Below are 17,291 nucleotides of genomic sequence, written 5' to 3' on the forward strand. Positions count from 1 at the left end.
CTCAACGAGACTTGAGGTTATTTATCAATACAAATAATGCTGTCTGCGCTGACTTCTTGTGTGCTTTCTATCTCGCTTGCAGACAAGCGAACTTCTACGGTGAACTTAATTCTTGAATGTGAAATGTGTTGTACAAGTTTATTAAAAAAATACATCAGGGTGAATAACACGCCTTCGCGTTCGCCTAAAATTTCGTTACACGGTTTTTATCCGTAACAAATCTAATTTTATTGAGCTCAAAACCAAAGGTAGAGGGCGCAATCTTATCTTTATATCTTTACTGATCATAGACACCGACCACATGTCCTCCCAGAGGGAAGACCGGCCCTCTTTTCCATTCTTCATTCATTCTAATTCATTCATCATTCAGTCACTTTGCAAACTGTCACAAAAGTCATGGTGGATTTGGTTTGGTAACTAGATTTTTTTTGTATCGGACGTAATAGCACGTTTACGTTCTAAATGATTATTTCAACTCACATTTATTAAATTAATGACGATAACAAAGGTAATTTTTGTGTAATAATAAAAGCCTCATAACAATTTTTTTATGTCTTGTGCGCACGTAGGGACAGTGAGTGTGATTTATTATAATAAATATTGAAAACGGTGCGCGGCTCGTAAAACATAAATTAAAATGTAACAATGATTACCACTGAAGTGAAATGTGTATATTAAATACAGAATCAACTTTAGGAGAAGCTGTTGAATAATAAAATTTTCTTTCAGGTTTCATGAGTATTAAGAGAAGCTGACAAATTCAAAATGATTAACATGCACGTCTTAAAACAGTCTACTATTGTTCACCTATGTTTTGCAATATCTTATTTCACATCGGGGTTAATATTAAGTTTGATACAAGGCGTTTTATACTGTGGTCTCAAGCCATTCAATAAGAGATTGTACAGAAAAATAAACTATTATCTTTCTTACTCATTTTACTGTCGTAAGTATTCAATGAAACTATTATGAGCTTTTCCATTACCATTGTGTTTGATTAATCTTGTTGCATGAATACAAATCAATGTGGCTGTGTTGTTTTTATGAATACAACAAGAAGGAAGTTTATGGCACCTATTTCACCTTGGCATCGAAATTTTAAGACTAAACTGACCTTTGTTTCTAGATAATGGTTCTTTGATCTCGCATGAATCAAGGTTGTCCATTATGTTATTCTTTTAATTTGTGTTTATGCAAATAAGTGCTAAAGGAAAAGAATTTTTTTTAAATAATTTTATCATTTTAATACGGTCTCTTAAAAATTAAGTCAAAACATAATTCTTTACATTATTTTTTAATGTGCGTAAATATTTTACAGAATTAGTGTTTATGGCAGAATGGTGGTCAGGTACAACAATGTCTGTCTATGTTAAAAAGGACGAATATGAAAAATTTTATGGTAAAGAGCATGGGTACCTCCTCATGAATCATAGCTATGAAATAGATTGGCTCATGGGGTGGCAGTTTTGTGATGGCATCCAAGTTTTAGGGGTAAGTTTGACTGTTGCTTCTGCTGATAATGATAATTTTTTATCTTTATACAGGCTTTAAAGATTTATTGCATCTTAAATACAGTGTAAACTCTTTATAAAGACACTCAAGGGACTGAGCATTTTTTGACGTTACAGAGATGTCGTTGTATAGAGTAACATGGTATAGCAGATACAAAACAAGGTAAACCAACGAAGTAAAAAAATCTCGACGTTATAAAGAGTTTTTCGTTTAATCAAGTGAGAGTTTACACTGTATATGAAGTAATAAAATTGAATGTTAATATAGTCCCCTGAGCTACTTGAGCTGCCATTTTATAGTTGCCCCTTGGACTGAGTTTTGTGTGCACACTTCTAGTTCACGTCATTCTATTACTTTGTATGTAAACATCACACCATGATGATGTCATGTCACATTCAGTTCATCAAATTGGGTCATTTTGGCTATGTGCCAGACACTTATCATCATTACCTAATGTATTCTTCATCTCGTTTTTAATGCAATCACATAATAATGATCAGTAATTAAATTTTATGAGAATCATAAAAAAAAATTGTAGGGAGAAACTAAAATTAATGTTTATGAAGAACATTAGACTTGGTCTATTAGCTAATGTTTTTGTAATGCATATTAATTATAATCATTTTAATTTTGTTTCAGAATTGCAAGGCATATGCGAAAAAATCTATTCAATACCTACCTCCTATTGGTTGGATGTGGAAATTTTCAGAGTTTGTATTTCTAGAAAGATCTTTTGATAAGGACAAGGAAATTATAAAAAAGCAAATATCCGAAATATGTGATTACCCAGATCCTGTTTGGGTGAGTGATTACAATATTTTATAATTAATAAACAAACAAGTGTTACTCATTTACTTTTTTCTGTTTATGTGAGTAATTTATTATGCTCCTAAATGTGCTTAATCAATATTTATTAGGCTTGAGGCAATTAATGCACATAATCAAATTATGCAGAGTAAATTCCTACTTTTTACACTAGTTGTATTGTAGATATGTATCTGAAATCAATGTTTATTTATTTTTAAAATATCAGCACTTTCATCACTTCAAAATTCACTTCCAATTTTGCGCAAATAAATTAACGCCGACGTTTCTGCTTTATTACAAGATTTGTTTAATATAGTCAAATATCTAAGAATTTGAATTATGTTCTTAAATAATATCTATAAAAAAATTTGTTAAATTCTGAGTTTTAGAAAAATTATGGTAATCATGTTTCTTTATCTAACATTGTCTTTGAACACTTATCCATTCTCTAGTAGGTATTCAATCACTGCCTACGGTTATTGATCTCAAAAGCTTATCATATAAAATTGATAGTGAGAACTCTCATTCAACCTAATGTCATACGAGCATGATTTTAATTAGAATACAGTCGCGGGCTCTAGAAGGAAATTACCTAATCAATCAATGTTATCTTCGTGAAACAAAGTCCGGTTTGCTAATAGGACATATAAAACAGCCGTTACGATCCACCAATTAGGCAACAAGTGTTCTTTAATTATTGCTTTGTTTAGATCCAAACACTGTTATCGGATCTGTCGTAGGTAGGGTTTCTGATTTCTCGACCTATTTTTTTTCTCGAGTTTCGGGAATTCTCGAGGCCAAAGTCTCGAGTTTTCTCGGGTCTCGAGTCTTTTGATTAAAATTGTTGAAATCGGTTGAAATTTGATAAAAACACAGGTTTTTTTAAATCGCATATACAAAAAAACAAAAACCTAACTACGTAAAAATGAACTGAAAGGATAGTAACAAGACAAAGTGTTCACAAATGCAGTCGGAAGCATCAATGACTATTTTTTTTTTGTTGGTGATAAGATAGCCGAGTGGTGACGGCAGAATAGAATACATTGTCACCAACCCCTACTCTTCCCGCGGAGGAGGCTCATAGTCCAGCAGTGGACTGTAAAGGGCTGTTGATGATGATGATGATAAATTTTAATGTTTGATGCTTCCGACTGCACTTGTGAACACTTTGTCTTGTTTCTATCATTTTTTCTCAGTTGGGTTTTTTGTTGTTATTTTTTTTTTCAATAATATTTTTATTTTAATCTTTTAGAACATAATACATTTTGCAAGCTATTTAAAAAAAAACATTTATTTTGAAACCCCACTCGATAGGTTTTGAGATATTTTTTTTAACACATAATATTATGTCGCCAAAAATCGACCATTTTAATATTTTCCAATTTTGATATACCCAGTGTCACTCTCACAGTTAAAACAAATCTAACGATACCCCACATGCCATAGTTTGTCGAGTTTGAGAATATGGCGTCCAGTAGTCGCCATATTGAATTTTTACTAACGTCATGTCTTTAGTGACACTCGCCGGACTAAGAGGAATCGGTTGACGTGTGAATCATAAAAATCGACCCAGGAGTTTGGTCTCTATAGTGCTTCAAAAAACATACATACATAGGCTGTTAAACACATTATCACTCCTTTGCGTCACGCAGTCGGGTAAAAAAGGAAAGACTAGACCAGTCTAAAAGCAACGTTAACCTATTAAATAATTAAAAACTTACTTTTGTCTAAGAAAATTGGCTTTCAAGAACATTAAAGCTTCAAATTCGAAACTCGAGAATTCTCGAGTTCCGGTAATTTTTTTCTCGTCTCGAATGAAGCCAAATTTCTCGAGTTTTCTCGAGTTCGAGAAAGCTCGAGCAGAAACCCTAGTCGTAGGTACAATATGTGTAAATATAGGCTATATATAATTTATTATAAATACTCATAGCGTATATCTCTACATATTCTTCAAGTGTGATGTAGGTACCTATAAATAAATCCAAAATTAAGTAAGGCATTTTCAGTATTATGGTAGGTATAGCGTCGCAAAAATTTTAGTACCTTTAAGTTTGAAAAGTTTAGTACGCATAACAATCTCAGGTTAGTTAAGTACTAAAAGTCACACACACCACACCACAACTTACACCCTGTATTTTGTCCAAAGTTCAACTTCATGTCTTCATGCAGGTTCCGCTTGCAACAACATATAGAGTGACGCACACTCGCAAAATACTCATTTATTGACCTTTTGATCAAAAACAACCTTAGTCATCGATTTTAAAAATCTAGATTTAGACCCGGTAATTACAGTAAATAGAAGATCAACATGCTCAAGCTAAATAACTCGATTCAGATTAACTGAGTGTTTATTTTTCGGCAGTTATTTTGTTTTAAAACACTACTACTACATGTGTAATATAATATGATTTTTATGAACTTGTGGAATTTTCCTAATGGGTCATTCCATCGTTTCGGGTGTTACGTTCGTACACACATATTCAACAATTTCATGTATTTTGAAATAGTATTTTAATAATGTTAGTGCCTTAATCTGTCCGTTTTTATTTGTTTTATCTAAATAATAAAGTTTGTACAGCTTAAAATGTAGGATAACGAAAATATGAGTCGAAAAGTGTGCGTTTCGGGCGTTACGAGATTTTGCCTCTATGTTCTGACTGTTGCTGCATTTACTCGAAATTTAGCGAATTTTCTTAAGGAATCATACCTAAAACTTACAGGACTTCTAAAGTATGAAATTTACAAACCATGTAATATACAATCACTGTTACATAAAACGTTTTACTATTTTTTTATAATTTTTTTCTNAATGCTTTGCGCATACCCACTGGTCTATGGGGACGGCCAGTGGGTTATGTGGGACTCTCCCCGCCTACCCACTAAAGGCGGGGCCTACCCACTAAAACCCGACGGTTTCCACCAGAGCCCAAAGAAACGGAGCCGCGAGTTATTGTCCTGGTTGGACATTCGTCCGCAGCTCCGCCTCAGGCTAGAGTCTCGCTCATGAGCAAGCCTCTCTGGCTTCGAGGGAACCCCCAATCCCCTCCTCCAGTTGTTTTTTATAGAGGTTTTCTCCTCGCGGCCCTGGTAAAACAGGACCCCCGGCCCGCCGCAGCGGGTTACGGTCTGCTCTATGCCGCTGCTCGGTCAGCTCTGCTGATCAGAGAAGTACCGAGAGCGGCCCTCCAAAGAATGGGCCCGGGCAAACGCCCCGCCAGCCCCCACCTGTGGGGGTTTTTAAAGATGTCCCCTGCATCGTGGCCCGGGCAAATGCCTCGACGGCCCCCGACCCACTCAATTGTGGGTTACGGGTTGCCCGACAGGCCCGCCGAGTTGACGAGACCTGCCGCGCAGGTGAGAAGTTAGCCGCCCGCGTGAACAGACCACGCGGACGTTGCCCAGGGTGCACCACGAGGAGGTCCCTCACCATCGCACCCCAATTACCTAATCAATCAACGTTATCTTCGTGAAACAAAGTTCGGTTTGCTAATAGGACATAAAACAGCCGTTACGATCCACCAAATAGGCTACAAGTATTCTTTAATTATTGCTTTGTTTAGATCTAAACACTGTTATCGAATATGTCGTAGGTACAATTTGTGTAAATAGGCTATTAAATAAATTATAAATACTCATAGCGTATATCTCTTTGTATTCTTGAAATGTGATGTAGGTATCTATAAATAAATCCAAAATTAAGTTTGGTATTTTCAGCATTATGGTACCTAGGTATTGCGTCGCAAAAATTTTAGTACCTTTAAGTTTGAAAAGTTTAGTAGGTACGCATAACAATCTTAGGTTAGTTAAGTACTAAGAGTCACACATGTTACTTACACCCTGTATTTTGTCCAAAGTTCAACTTCATGTCTTCATGCAGGTTCCGCTTGCAACAACAGATAGAGTGACGCACACTCGCACAATACTCATTTATTGACCTTTAGATTAAAAACAACCTTAGTCATCGATTTTTTAAATCTAGATTTAGACCCGGTAATTACAGTAAATAGAAGATCAGCATGCTCAAGCTAAATAACTCAATTCAGACTAACTGAGTGTTTATTTTTCGGCAGTTATTTTGTTTTAAACACTACTACTACATGTGTAAACCGAACAAAATACAGTGTTAAGAGACTTAAATGCACTGAGAAGTCAAGGAATTTTGCAAAGGGTCTTCATCATAGACAGAAGAGATATACTCCGCCTAAAAAACTCATTTAATAGCAAGAAAACTCAAAAACTGGAACCAAAACCATGCCATTGACCATTTAATAACGAAATCCTATAGTAACCACAAAATATTCAAATCGATTGCAGAAACTACGTATTCCAATAAGAAGCTTCAGATCGAAAGCAATTTAACCTACAGTGTACACATACAGCTCAACAAGCTTTGCTGCAACTTTGTCGGAAAACGGATTTCAACCAGAAAATTTGAATCTAATAAGATTTTTTTCAATGAGAATACATACTTTCACCAAGAGCATAAAAACCTAATCCAACGAGGCAGTTAGCAGTGTCTTTTGCCTTGAGAGGACAATATCATGTATATCTTGAAGACATCGGAAAATAATTTAAGTACTAAAAGAAATAAAAAATATCCACCGAAAAAAAATCAACGAAACAGTGAAAAAATAAAAACTTAATGGAAACGATGGAAGAAACTCAATCACCCTGCATAAAGATCATTGAACTAAAAGAAATCATATTAGATTACACCAAGGCGAACAGTTTAATGTTAGGAAAATATGAAGACGCTCCTAAAAATGCCGTTTTTAGTGGCCAGCCGTCCGCTTACCGTATCAAGCACAATCCAAGAAACGAAAGAAAGAAGACTAAATTAACCCACCATAAAAATAAATAAGAAAAGCAGCACAAGAAACACTAGATATGGAAAAATAATGTCAAAAGACAGCGAAAAAGACGACAAAAACTCAGAACCGCATAATATCGACTGAATAGTCAAAAGTGCAAATCAAATAATCGAAAAGAGAAGATTTATTTAGCCCAAGACAAAAAAAAAAAAGGAAATATTCGACTCAGGGAAAACAGACAACAAAGAAGACGACAAAAACCCAAAACCACAGTTATCGCCGTAGTAATTATTAAAAAAAAAAACAAAAGGGTCAAGTTTTTCAGAGGTTGTGGATAAATGGAACTAAAATTTAAACATCTACTATCCAAGAAATAGAAAAGAGTGAACTCAATTATGACACAGAGAAATGAAGCATAAGAAATATCTGACCCGGAACATGTAAAGGAAAGAAAACGTCAAAAACTCAGTAAGTACCTACCTAACATAGACCTCAGGAGAAAAAGGAAGATAGCCTAGCAGCAGTACAAGAACCAAGACATCTCACCAAAGGCCAGACCGCCCGTCTCATCACAGAAACGCTCAGTCCTACCAACGATATCAAGAAAAGTAGCATAAAATTGGAAAAACAATGAAGCTAGTCTTGTAGCAGTAGAACTAAGAAAAACCAAGCCGCCTCAACAAAAGCCAGACCGCCCATCGCATTGCATCAACGCTCAGTCCGACCACCAATATCAAGAAAAGAAGCATAAAATCGGAAGAACAATGATGCTAGTCTTGTAGCAGTACAAGAACTAAGAATAACCAAGCCGTCTCACTAAAAGCCAGATTAAGCTAAAGAAAAGAAATACAAGAAATGTTTTACCTGGAGGAATATATAGGCAGAAAATAAGACGATACAATTGGGAGAACAATGAAGCTAGTCCAGCAGTAGTACGAGAACAAAGAATAAACAAGCCACCTCCCACACCAAAGGCTAGACCGCCCATCTCATCGCACCACGCATTTAGTTCTTCCAACGACACTAAGAAAAGAAGTAGAAGAAATAATTAATCTGGAAGATACAGAGACGACAAAAACTTAGTACCGCAGACATCAAGAGAACAACGAGGCTAGTCTAGCAGCAGTATATGAACCAAGAACAACCAAAGCTAATCCATGTGTAAGGTACAATAATAAAACAAATACCTGTTTTTTTGTTTCGGGTGTTACATCGCCGAAGTAACAAGAAAACACACTCAAATCATATAGTAGCAAAACGGTTCACAGATTGATAGTTTTTTTTAAATCGAATTACTAATAATTAGAGAGAAAATGATCATTCAGACATTGACTTAAGTATAGACTTTGAAGACTAATAACTTAAAAATTACTTGTTTCTTTCAGATTTTTTTTGTTGCACATTATAATTTGGAATGTTTACTTTCAAAATTCATCAGATTTAATGCGAAAAGAACATATTTAGTTTTTCACCCTCGGTAACATTTGTCATGGAATGACCCTAATCATAAATATTGTTATGGATAAAAATGTTAATGCGTTGGATACAGTTGGATTAGTTAACTATTTGGGTATTGTATTAACGCCTTTTATCTTCACAAAACAGGAAGTTATCGTTGATCCTAAGTATTTCGTTAAGTCGGAATTTAACAACAACTAAAAAAAACGTTCTTGAGACTTCAATAAAGGTGATTTGCAGAAGCGGTCCTCTTGAGACTGATTTCTGAGAAAAGAAAAAAGCAAAAAACAGTATTTGCTTCTATAAGTTACTAATTATTTCAAGTGTGTTACCATGCCCTGTAACTAACGTTATCAAATTAAAACATCCATTGTTATCCCCTTAATCAATTACCTGCTTGATGCAGACTGATAGCCTTGATATTTGATTCTGTTATCAAAAAGTATCGGTTAAACCTAAGTCTAAATATCAATTTATTTTGGTCATGATAGCTATACAGTTTTGTTGCAAAAACACACTCATTTATGATGCCACAGGTGTTAGCTTAGTGTCTCGTCGTCCGTTCTTAGTCACGCATGCAAAACATGTTTTGCTATGGTATTGTTTGTTTTAAACGTTTAATTACTAAAAAGCTATTGTTACATAGCACAACCAATTTTCGCTACTACTGCGACAATCACGCCTCAAACATCTCTACCTTTCTTCGTTTGTCTTACATTGTAATCGTTCGTTCGTTTCAGCCGAAAGACGTCCACTGCTGGACAAAGGCCTCCTCCCCCAAGGATTTCCACAAAGACCGGTCCTGCGCCGCTCGCATCCAGGCGCTCGCGCTCGCATTACATTGTAATATTTCTGCTTATTTAAATGTTAAAGATGCAGAATGTAAACATGAATGTATTCATGACGAATGAATTATGTATATTTCAACCCATTTGCGAAGTTATTGTGTTTTCTTTATCCAGGTTAAAATTAAGAAATCATTGTGTTGTTTTTTTCAGCTATTATTGACGCCCGAAGGCACAAGATTTACGAAAAAGAAGCACGAAGCGTCGCTGAATTTCGCGAAAGAGAAGAACCTTCCCCTTCTGAAACACCACTTGACCCCTCGCACCAGGGGTTTCACGACAAGCTTGCAATTTTTCCGAGGAAAAATTCCAGCTATTTACAACATACAATTGGCTTTCGAAAAGGAGGCAAAGGTAAATTGTAAATTTTTTTACATAATCATTATTATTTTTTGCTTATTCATTTGTCTTTACAAGAACGTTGATGAAAACAAAAAATGCAAATTTTATCTTACGTGAGTCAAACTTAAAACTTATTCATAAATGTACAATAATCTTGCATGTATAAATAAGTCGGCACCTCTTGAAATAACTAAGTAAATACCGACATGTTAAATCAATAACTAATTCAAAAGTCCAATAACAGAAACAAAATAAAATATACGTCTATCCGTGTCATGTCGGGCAAATAATTTCGACCTTAAAACTCAGCTGCTGCAAAAAACTACTGTAAATACCTAAGTGTCTGCGCAGGAGTGCGGCAAATGTTTTCAGCCTCACTCTTCATTTGTCGCTTATTTTAGGGTCATCTCGGATGTTTATTACATATTACTATTTTTATAGTTCCCCTACCAAGTTACTCAAGTTTCCGATATATTTCAGACGCCCCCTACACTAACCAGTTTACTGTTCGGGAAACCGGTGCACGCGCATTTACTCATCGAGAGAATACCGGTCGAGACCGTGCCGCATGATGAAGCCGAGGCGGCTACTTGGTTACACGACCTCTTCGTCGTAAAAGTAAGTTAAACTAGGCCTGTTCATCTCCGCGAGTTTACATCGAAAACAAAACACGCACGATGGCCCACCTACAGGATACTAATCGACAAGGCCTCACATGAGCGAACATTGACTTACGCACGCGTATTCTTGTGTATGATGGAAGAAAATAAAGAAAATGGTGTACTAAATACTGTGCAGTAAGTATTTAACTGCCTAAATAATAATAAAAACACAGAATGTACTTTTTAAGTTGCCTCAAGACACTGAGAGGTAAATAAGTCGTTAATATTATTCATGATAATTCATGCTAAATCATGTATTTCCTTCGCCATTTTCCGCAGTTTGGCACCTCACGTCACATCATTTTACCGAAGTCAGCCCTATAGCTTCGGCGCAGTGCCGATCACTGACGTTTGTCAACATAATGGTGCTTTACTCTTGAGACAGGTTAAATTACACCATATTGTTAATGACATTGAGCATAATTTTTTTAAGTACTTTCGCGAAGTAAAACTTCTGTACGTAGTACTTATTATTATTCTGTGGTTAAACTGATACCTACTAATTCATTATTTCAGTTACCACACCACAAAGCATTATACTGATGTTATAAGTGCGAAAAACTTTCGTTCGATTCTTCATACAAATTAGAATTGAGCCCAACTATCGGCCAACTAAAAGACTTTTTGGTATAGAAAAGAAAGGTATAAAAGAACATAGTATACCATTCGTCGCAATGAACTTGAAATGGTGAATTGTGTGGATTTTTTTTATCCCGCGAAAACTTTGATCGCGTGACACATAATGAACTACAGATAACAAACCAAAATAAACTTTTATAAATCAATTATAATGAGTGGCACGATATTATATAATTCATGTAAATACATATAGGTACCTACGCCGAACATTCGATCCCCACAGTTAAATATAGAAAATAACAACACATCCTGTACGTTGGTAATCGAAAAATGCTCTATCCTGACAGCAACGAATAGGATATTACAAACAGTTGAACGAATTTAGTGTTTCCTCACTAGGTAGTATAGTATAAATATTAGTAGTATAGTAGTTTTACTAGTTTAATCAATACTCCAAAAACGGAAAATAATTTTAAGCACGTTAATACGTTAAACTGGACGTCCTTGACTGAGATAAATGCTACGCTAATTTATAGGTAGCTTGTAGTGCGTAGCGTAAACTTTGACTTATCTGTATAGATTTTCGATTTATTTTCTATTTATTTACATATTTAGTTTTTTTAAACTCTCTAACAAAAATATTTTGACATAGACAGATCGTATTAGATTTGATAATAATATATTAATCAATAAATTATGTATTTAAGAAATCATTAGATTAGATGAGCAATATAAATTATAGCCTGACCAGGAACATAAAAACCCTGGCATAGAGGCGCGTCAATTGCATTTGATAGTGCAACACTGAGTACAGTCGTACCTGTGTTAAATTAATAGGCTAACTTTATGTGTCAGGATTCAGGATTACGGGCTAATTTGATATTTTCATAAATTAACGAAAAAATATTATTATAGGTAACCTGGTTTAAATAAATTAAATGAAACCATCAATCGAGCCAGTAGGATTTATTTTATTATTCACCAAATCAAATTCAGAACTTGAATAATCAACTGCAATGTCTGCACATGAACGCTTCAAACTCGGTAAGTACTTCTTTCCCAATGCCATAAAATTCAACACTAAGAAAGTGACAAAAAATTTTAAAATAGGTAGTTGAAACAAACCACAGCTAATTTTCATAGTGGACTGTACTATACGATAAACATGTCAGTCAATTTGACAACCTTTGTCGGAAACATTATTCAATGAAAATATTGTCCGAACCCTTAGTATTTCTCTTCGACAAATACTTTAACACATTGTGAACCACTTTTCTTTCATGACTATAAAAAGATTTTAGCAATTTAATTCACAAAATCAATTGCGCACATTTAAAATAAAGTTTGTTTACATTTTGACAGCAATAGACTGACATGCAAGGTGGCATGTCAATGAAGTTTTCAGTTACTGTTGCCATTAAAAGAAATTAGTACCATTAGTTTTCCGCAACATGGCGAGGGTTTTTATGTTCCTGAGCCCCGATTACGGTAACTTTTATAGCGTCTACAATCCAGACGCGTTTCTGATTCTGCGATACGATTGGTCAAAACAGCTGACGTACGCTGTTGAACGACCAATCGTATCGCAGAATCGAGAAGCGTGTCTGGATTGTTGACGTTAAAAAATACCGTAATCGGGGCTCTGGTCGGGCTATACATTAATACCTAATGGAGCGGTTGATATGTCAACCGGCTTCCGATAATAATAAAAATACAGCCAGACTTTACTGATAACAACTGGATGGTTTTTATCTTATAAATACATATAACTTAATAATAAAATATGTCTGTACATAAAAATAATATACTATGTAAATATTTTTGAATGTAATGCAATCACTGGGTTTTTACATCATAAATTTAAACCATAACATAAATTTTGGGTAACATTAAGGAAAAAAATATTATTTTATGTTTAACTTTACAATTAATTAAGGTAAACAGACACATTCAATGTCACATACTCAGTTTTATGTTTGTACTGATTAAACTTAATTAGTAAATTAAAAAAATCTCTCAATGTGAAACATGATTTATGTGGTTTGATTCGAACTGTTTGAAATATTTTAAAATTAAGCAATATCAGACNCATCAGAACTACTTAAACTTTGGCAACACATATTTTATCTGGGAAGTGCGACAAACCGAAACCGCGGGCAAAACACTGTGCTACATTTTATAATTTACAGATATGGAAATCTGTAGGATTAATTAATGATTAGAACGTGATATAGTTTTACTCGTATGTTACTAAATAATATTATTTGATAAATAAAATTAATTGAAGCACCGTAATATTTATTTTTCACTACACAATAAATAATAGAATTAATTATTTTACTTACTATCTGTTTTAGACAGACACTAGTTGTAGTGATAAAATTAATTATCGTACTTTTATCGTAGATTTTCCCGCGGTTCCGCTCGTGTGCTAAATATACTAATAGATTTAAGATTTTCCTGATGCCCTCTGTAAAGATACCAATGTTTTATGAAATGGGTTCCAAAAGAATCTATTTCAGTTATAACTCTGCAAATATTATTATACCCACTCATCCTTTGTTCTGGGTTATTGATCTTACACCAGACTGCATAATCAAGAGAATGTTCATGTGACCTAAGGTCGGGATCAATATTGCATGTCTTAATTTAGATAATTTCCTTATCTGTCACGGGTTTCATTACATGAACATTGCTCAACCAAAGTTATCTGTATGTATCGAACCGAAGTCCAATTTCCAAATATGTTTTGTTTTGAATCAACTGTTGAAGTTAAAACTGCAACTGAAATGATGCCTTTGAATGTCCTTCAGAGATTTACATTTTTGTTAATTAATAAGATGTTTATCGTATACCTATATTGTGTGTAAAAACAATATTTATGGGGTGCGATAAAAACGTCTCGAAATAATTGATACTAGCCGGATCCTAAGAATGAATCTTAGATTTTACCATCGAGTAAACTTCGCATGTTTCAAGTATTAACTTGATACTTGTTAAAGTGCTAATGTGTGTAGAAAACCTAAGTTTTTTGTCACTTGGCATTGGTAAACGTTTAACTCTTTCGTCATTTCATGCTAAGGTCATAATTTAAAAAAATGGCACCTACATTGTATTTTGTTATAATGTAAGATATTATGTGTGTTACCTAAAATTATGTATTTTCAAATTAAAATTTTAGACATTTTATTAAGTAAACTGTAAATTTACATTTTCAGTTGTTTGAATATCGTTAAGTTCTTAAACTAGAAAACGAGGGACATCGTAGGTTTCTAAAGCTATTTACTAATCTTTTGGGGTCTTTCAAAAATTTAAAAAATTGGTTGTCGTAAAGAAGTAGATCTTCAATGTGTTTAATTTTTAGTTATTCATTTGTTTATAACACCAATCACGTTACTTTTGCAGGATAAAATGCAAGAGTCGTTCATGAACACCGGAGACTTCTTCCTGGAGTCCGGCGTGGAAAGGATCGAGCCGTTCAAAGCGTCGCGCCGAGTGTATTCGCTGATCAACACCTTAGGGTGGGCGGTGGTGACTCTCACGCCGATGCTTTACTATTTGTTTGGTCTGTTGTTGAGCGGCAAACTTCTGTATTTCTCCATCGGTTGCGCTATCCTTGCTGCGTGTAAGTATGCTACTAGTGTAAGCTATCAGAAGTCAGTATTATAATCAAAGATAAACGCCTAATGAATCATTCTTTCAATATAAAACAATTGCAAACGCACGAAGTTACTTTCAGGTCTATTTTAAGGGAATCAGTCTGTGATTTTCCTAAATGTTCCTTTGATAGATATCACGAGTTTTCATTTCCAGTGCAATTATGAATAGGATGCTATTTCATTTCGTATTTCGACACTTTAATTACAATTTAACGTTATTTTTAAATAAAAATACATAAAAATTAAATGTGTTCTTTTGTTTCAGTTTACATGCTCCTCCAAAAATCGATTGGCATGACCAAAATCGTCCAAGGTTCTTCATACGGAACCGAAAAAAAATAAGGTACCTGTCTCAGTATTGAACGAATATTCTACATTTACTAGTATTTGTACGTACATTGTTTTTTTTATGTTTATTTACATTTGGTGTGGATCATGTTTGTGTTTTTAAAATTATATTAGATAGTTTTAACTGGAATTGTTTTCTAGTAACAAAATTGAATAAATTAGTGTGCGGTATTTGTGAATATTATATTTGCAATAGATGAAATCCTAGTAAAGTAATGGAAACTTGTTGTTGGTGTAAAATTGTAAATCCGTTGTTTTAAAATATTTTTATAAAAATCTAAAACTTATGAATAAATATCTTCTAAAACCATTAGATCCTAAAGATATATTTTGACATTTTATACAAGATAACTGTTGTTGTAAGGTGTACTGCAATTGAAATAATTTAGTTGGAAGGATTTATTTAGATGTTAATTCATATGTTTTTTTGCTGCTGAGTACAAATTTACGTTGAAGATTATTATTAACTTGATCGACCAACTTATTAAGACAAATAAAACAGTGTCAAAGTGTTAAAAACTTTCTATCATAATGTATATCACCATCTTATATGAAAATCCAAAGTTTTTAAGACTTGAATAAATTGTCTTTTCTGCGTTAGGGCCGATGCCGCATGCCTCAGTTATTTACCTTAAGACTTTTGCCAAAGTGGTATTATTGAAACCACCATCACCAACTAAAGAACTGGATGGTTACTTCTAAATTCAATAAAATTTCCTAAAAACTTGCCCCAATTTTGAATAGAAAATAATCTTGCAAGCGGTAAAAATCGGCCCCTAACGTATACATGTTATAAATTGGTTTGTTATTCTTTGCACAAAATATTCCTTTCTGTTGAACTAATAAAGTTATTCACACAGCATCTTGTTGAATTATAAAAGTTCTTTGTAAATGTCAACAGTTTGTTTATCAAAGTCATTAATTTAGTTGAAATTGATCATACTGTATTTCAACTGAAGGATTTTTCTTTGAGCAAAATGAATGGCTTAAATTATGTGGCTATTTCTAAATCGAGACTGAATAAATCAGCACAAACGAGTTATTTTTAAATTTATCTTTAACCATGTTATAAACTTAATATTCCTAATAATTTTGTAATGTAATGGTGATGGTTTATTTTACATAGAATTTAGTCAACACCATACAAAATAACATAAGTACCTAACAATTGTTGACGGTTACGATTTTTTGTGTAGTAAATCTATGCCAATACCCGCTGATTTATAAAAGTTATATGATTGTGATTTTTAACATGATTTATTCAAGCACAAATCGTAATGATAGTTTTGCAAGCTTTTTATTTATAAGCGTTACAATTTTGAGAAACTTTTGGTTAATGTTATAGGAAACATTATAAGATTTGTTTATTGAAATTTTATAACTGCCTATGTATGTTATTAATTATATTACTTGACTTGATAACTATTGTACAGACTTAAAATGGTTTGTAGCTATTTATGAATTTATACTCAAAACTATTAAGATGCGCATGATTTTCAAGTCTTGATAATATATTTTATACTTGCATGTACACAGTACATGCGTTTGTACAATGTAAGCTTGATTATGACGTGCATCTTGTTGTTTATTTTCTAGGTATTGTAATCCATTAACATTTAACAAAGATTCCATAGTTTTGATAATTCATGTTACATTCATCATTTGTTTTCCAACACACTAACCCTTAAACGCGGCGTCACTTTCACGTTTTAAAAGATTCATGGAGCATCCTTATTACTCCCAGGACAAAAGTGGCCTATGTTACTCGATAACTTCATATTCCGTGCAGCATTCAATCAGTGGTATAATTTTCAAAGTTGGATGTATAAGATTACATTTTTTTACCTCTATTATTGTAAATTTAAGTAGATTAATACTAAAATATTTTTAAAATTGACAAAACAAAAATATTTTGATGTTTGTAGAACTCATAAAAATGTATAGTGTATTTGTCAATACAATAAAAAATAGATATTCATGAATATTTGTTTTGTAAAAAAATTCACAGTTACAAGGTTGTTGAATTTTGGGATTTTTCTTTACATTTGTGCAGTTTTTTTAACATTGACCAACAGTGGGTTTCATAGTTTCTTCAACTGGAATTATTATGTACTGTAACTAAAAAACGCCTTTGATGGCATATAAAAGCCAAAAATAAAGCTAATTTATATTGAAAAATTGATTGGTTTCATTTTAACACCTTTGAGTTGCATGCATAATTTATAAACATTCAATTAAGTAGTTAGATTATTATACATACAACAAATT

The 17,291-nt window shown here is 33.5% G+C and overlaps 1 protein-coding gene across 2 annotated transcripts; it reads left to right on the forward strand.

Moving 5' to 3' along the window:
• The first annotated feature begins 321 nt into the window (after positions 1-321).
• Positions 322-17,158, forward strand: LOC114359468 (1-acyl-sn-glycerol-3-phosphate acyltransferase gamma). Of its 2 annotated transcripts, none has more exons than XM_028313888.1 (8): positions 322-413; positions 730-946; positions 1,319-1,491; positions 2,152-2,313; positions 9,587-9,787; positions 10,256-10,393; positions 14,422-14,641; positions 14,941-17,158. In XM_028313888.1, the coding sequence occupies exons 2-8, from the start codon at positions 766-768 to the stop codon at positions 15,015-15,017; spliced, it is 1,152 nt and encodes a 383-aa protein (XP_028169689.1). In that variant the 5' UTR covers positions 322-413; positions 730-765; the 3' UTR covers positions 15,018-17,158. The 2 variants fall into 2 exon arrangements, with proteins under 2 accessions (XP_028169689.1, XP_028169688.1); XM_028313887.1 differs by having other exon boundaries at positions 371-508.
• The last annotated feature ends 133 nt before the right edge of the window (positions 17,159-17,291 follow it).

Source organism: Ostrinia furnacalis, unplaced genomic scaffold (assembly GCF_004193835.3).
Source record: "Ostrinia furnacalis isolate ACB-3 unplaced genomic scaffold, ASM419383v2 OfSCF4391, whole genome shotgun sequence".
NCBI lineage: Eukaryota > Metazoa > Arthropoda > Insecta > Lepidoptera > Crambidae > Ostrinia > Ostrinia furnacalis.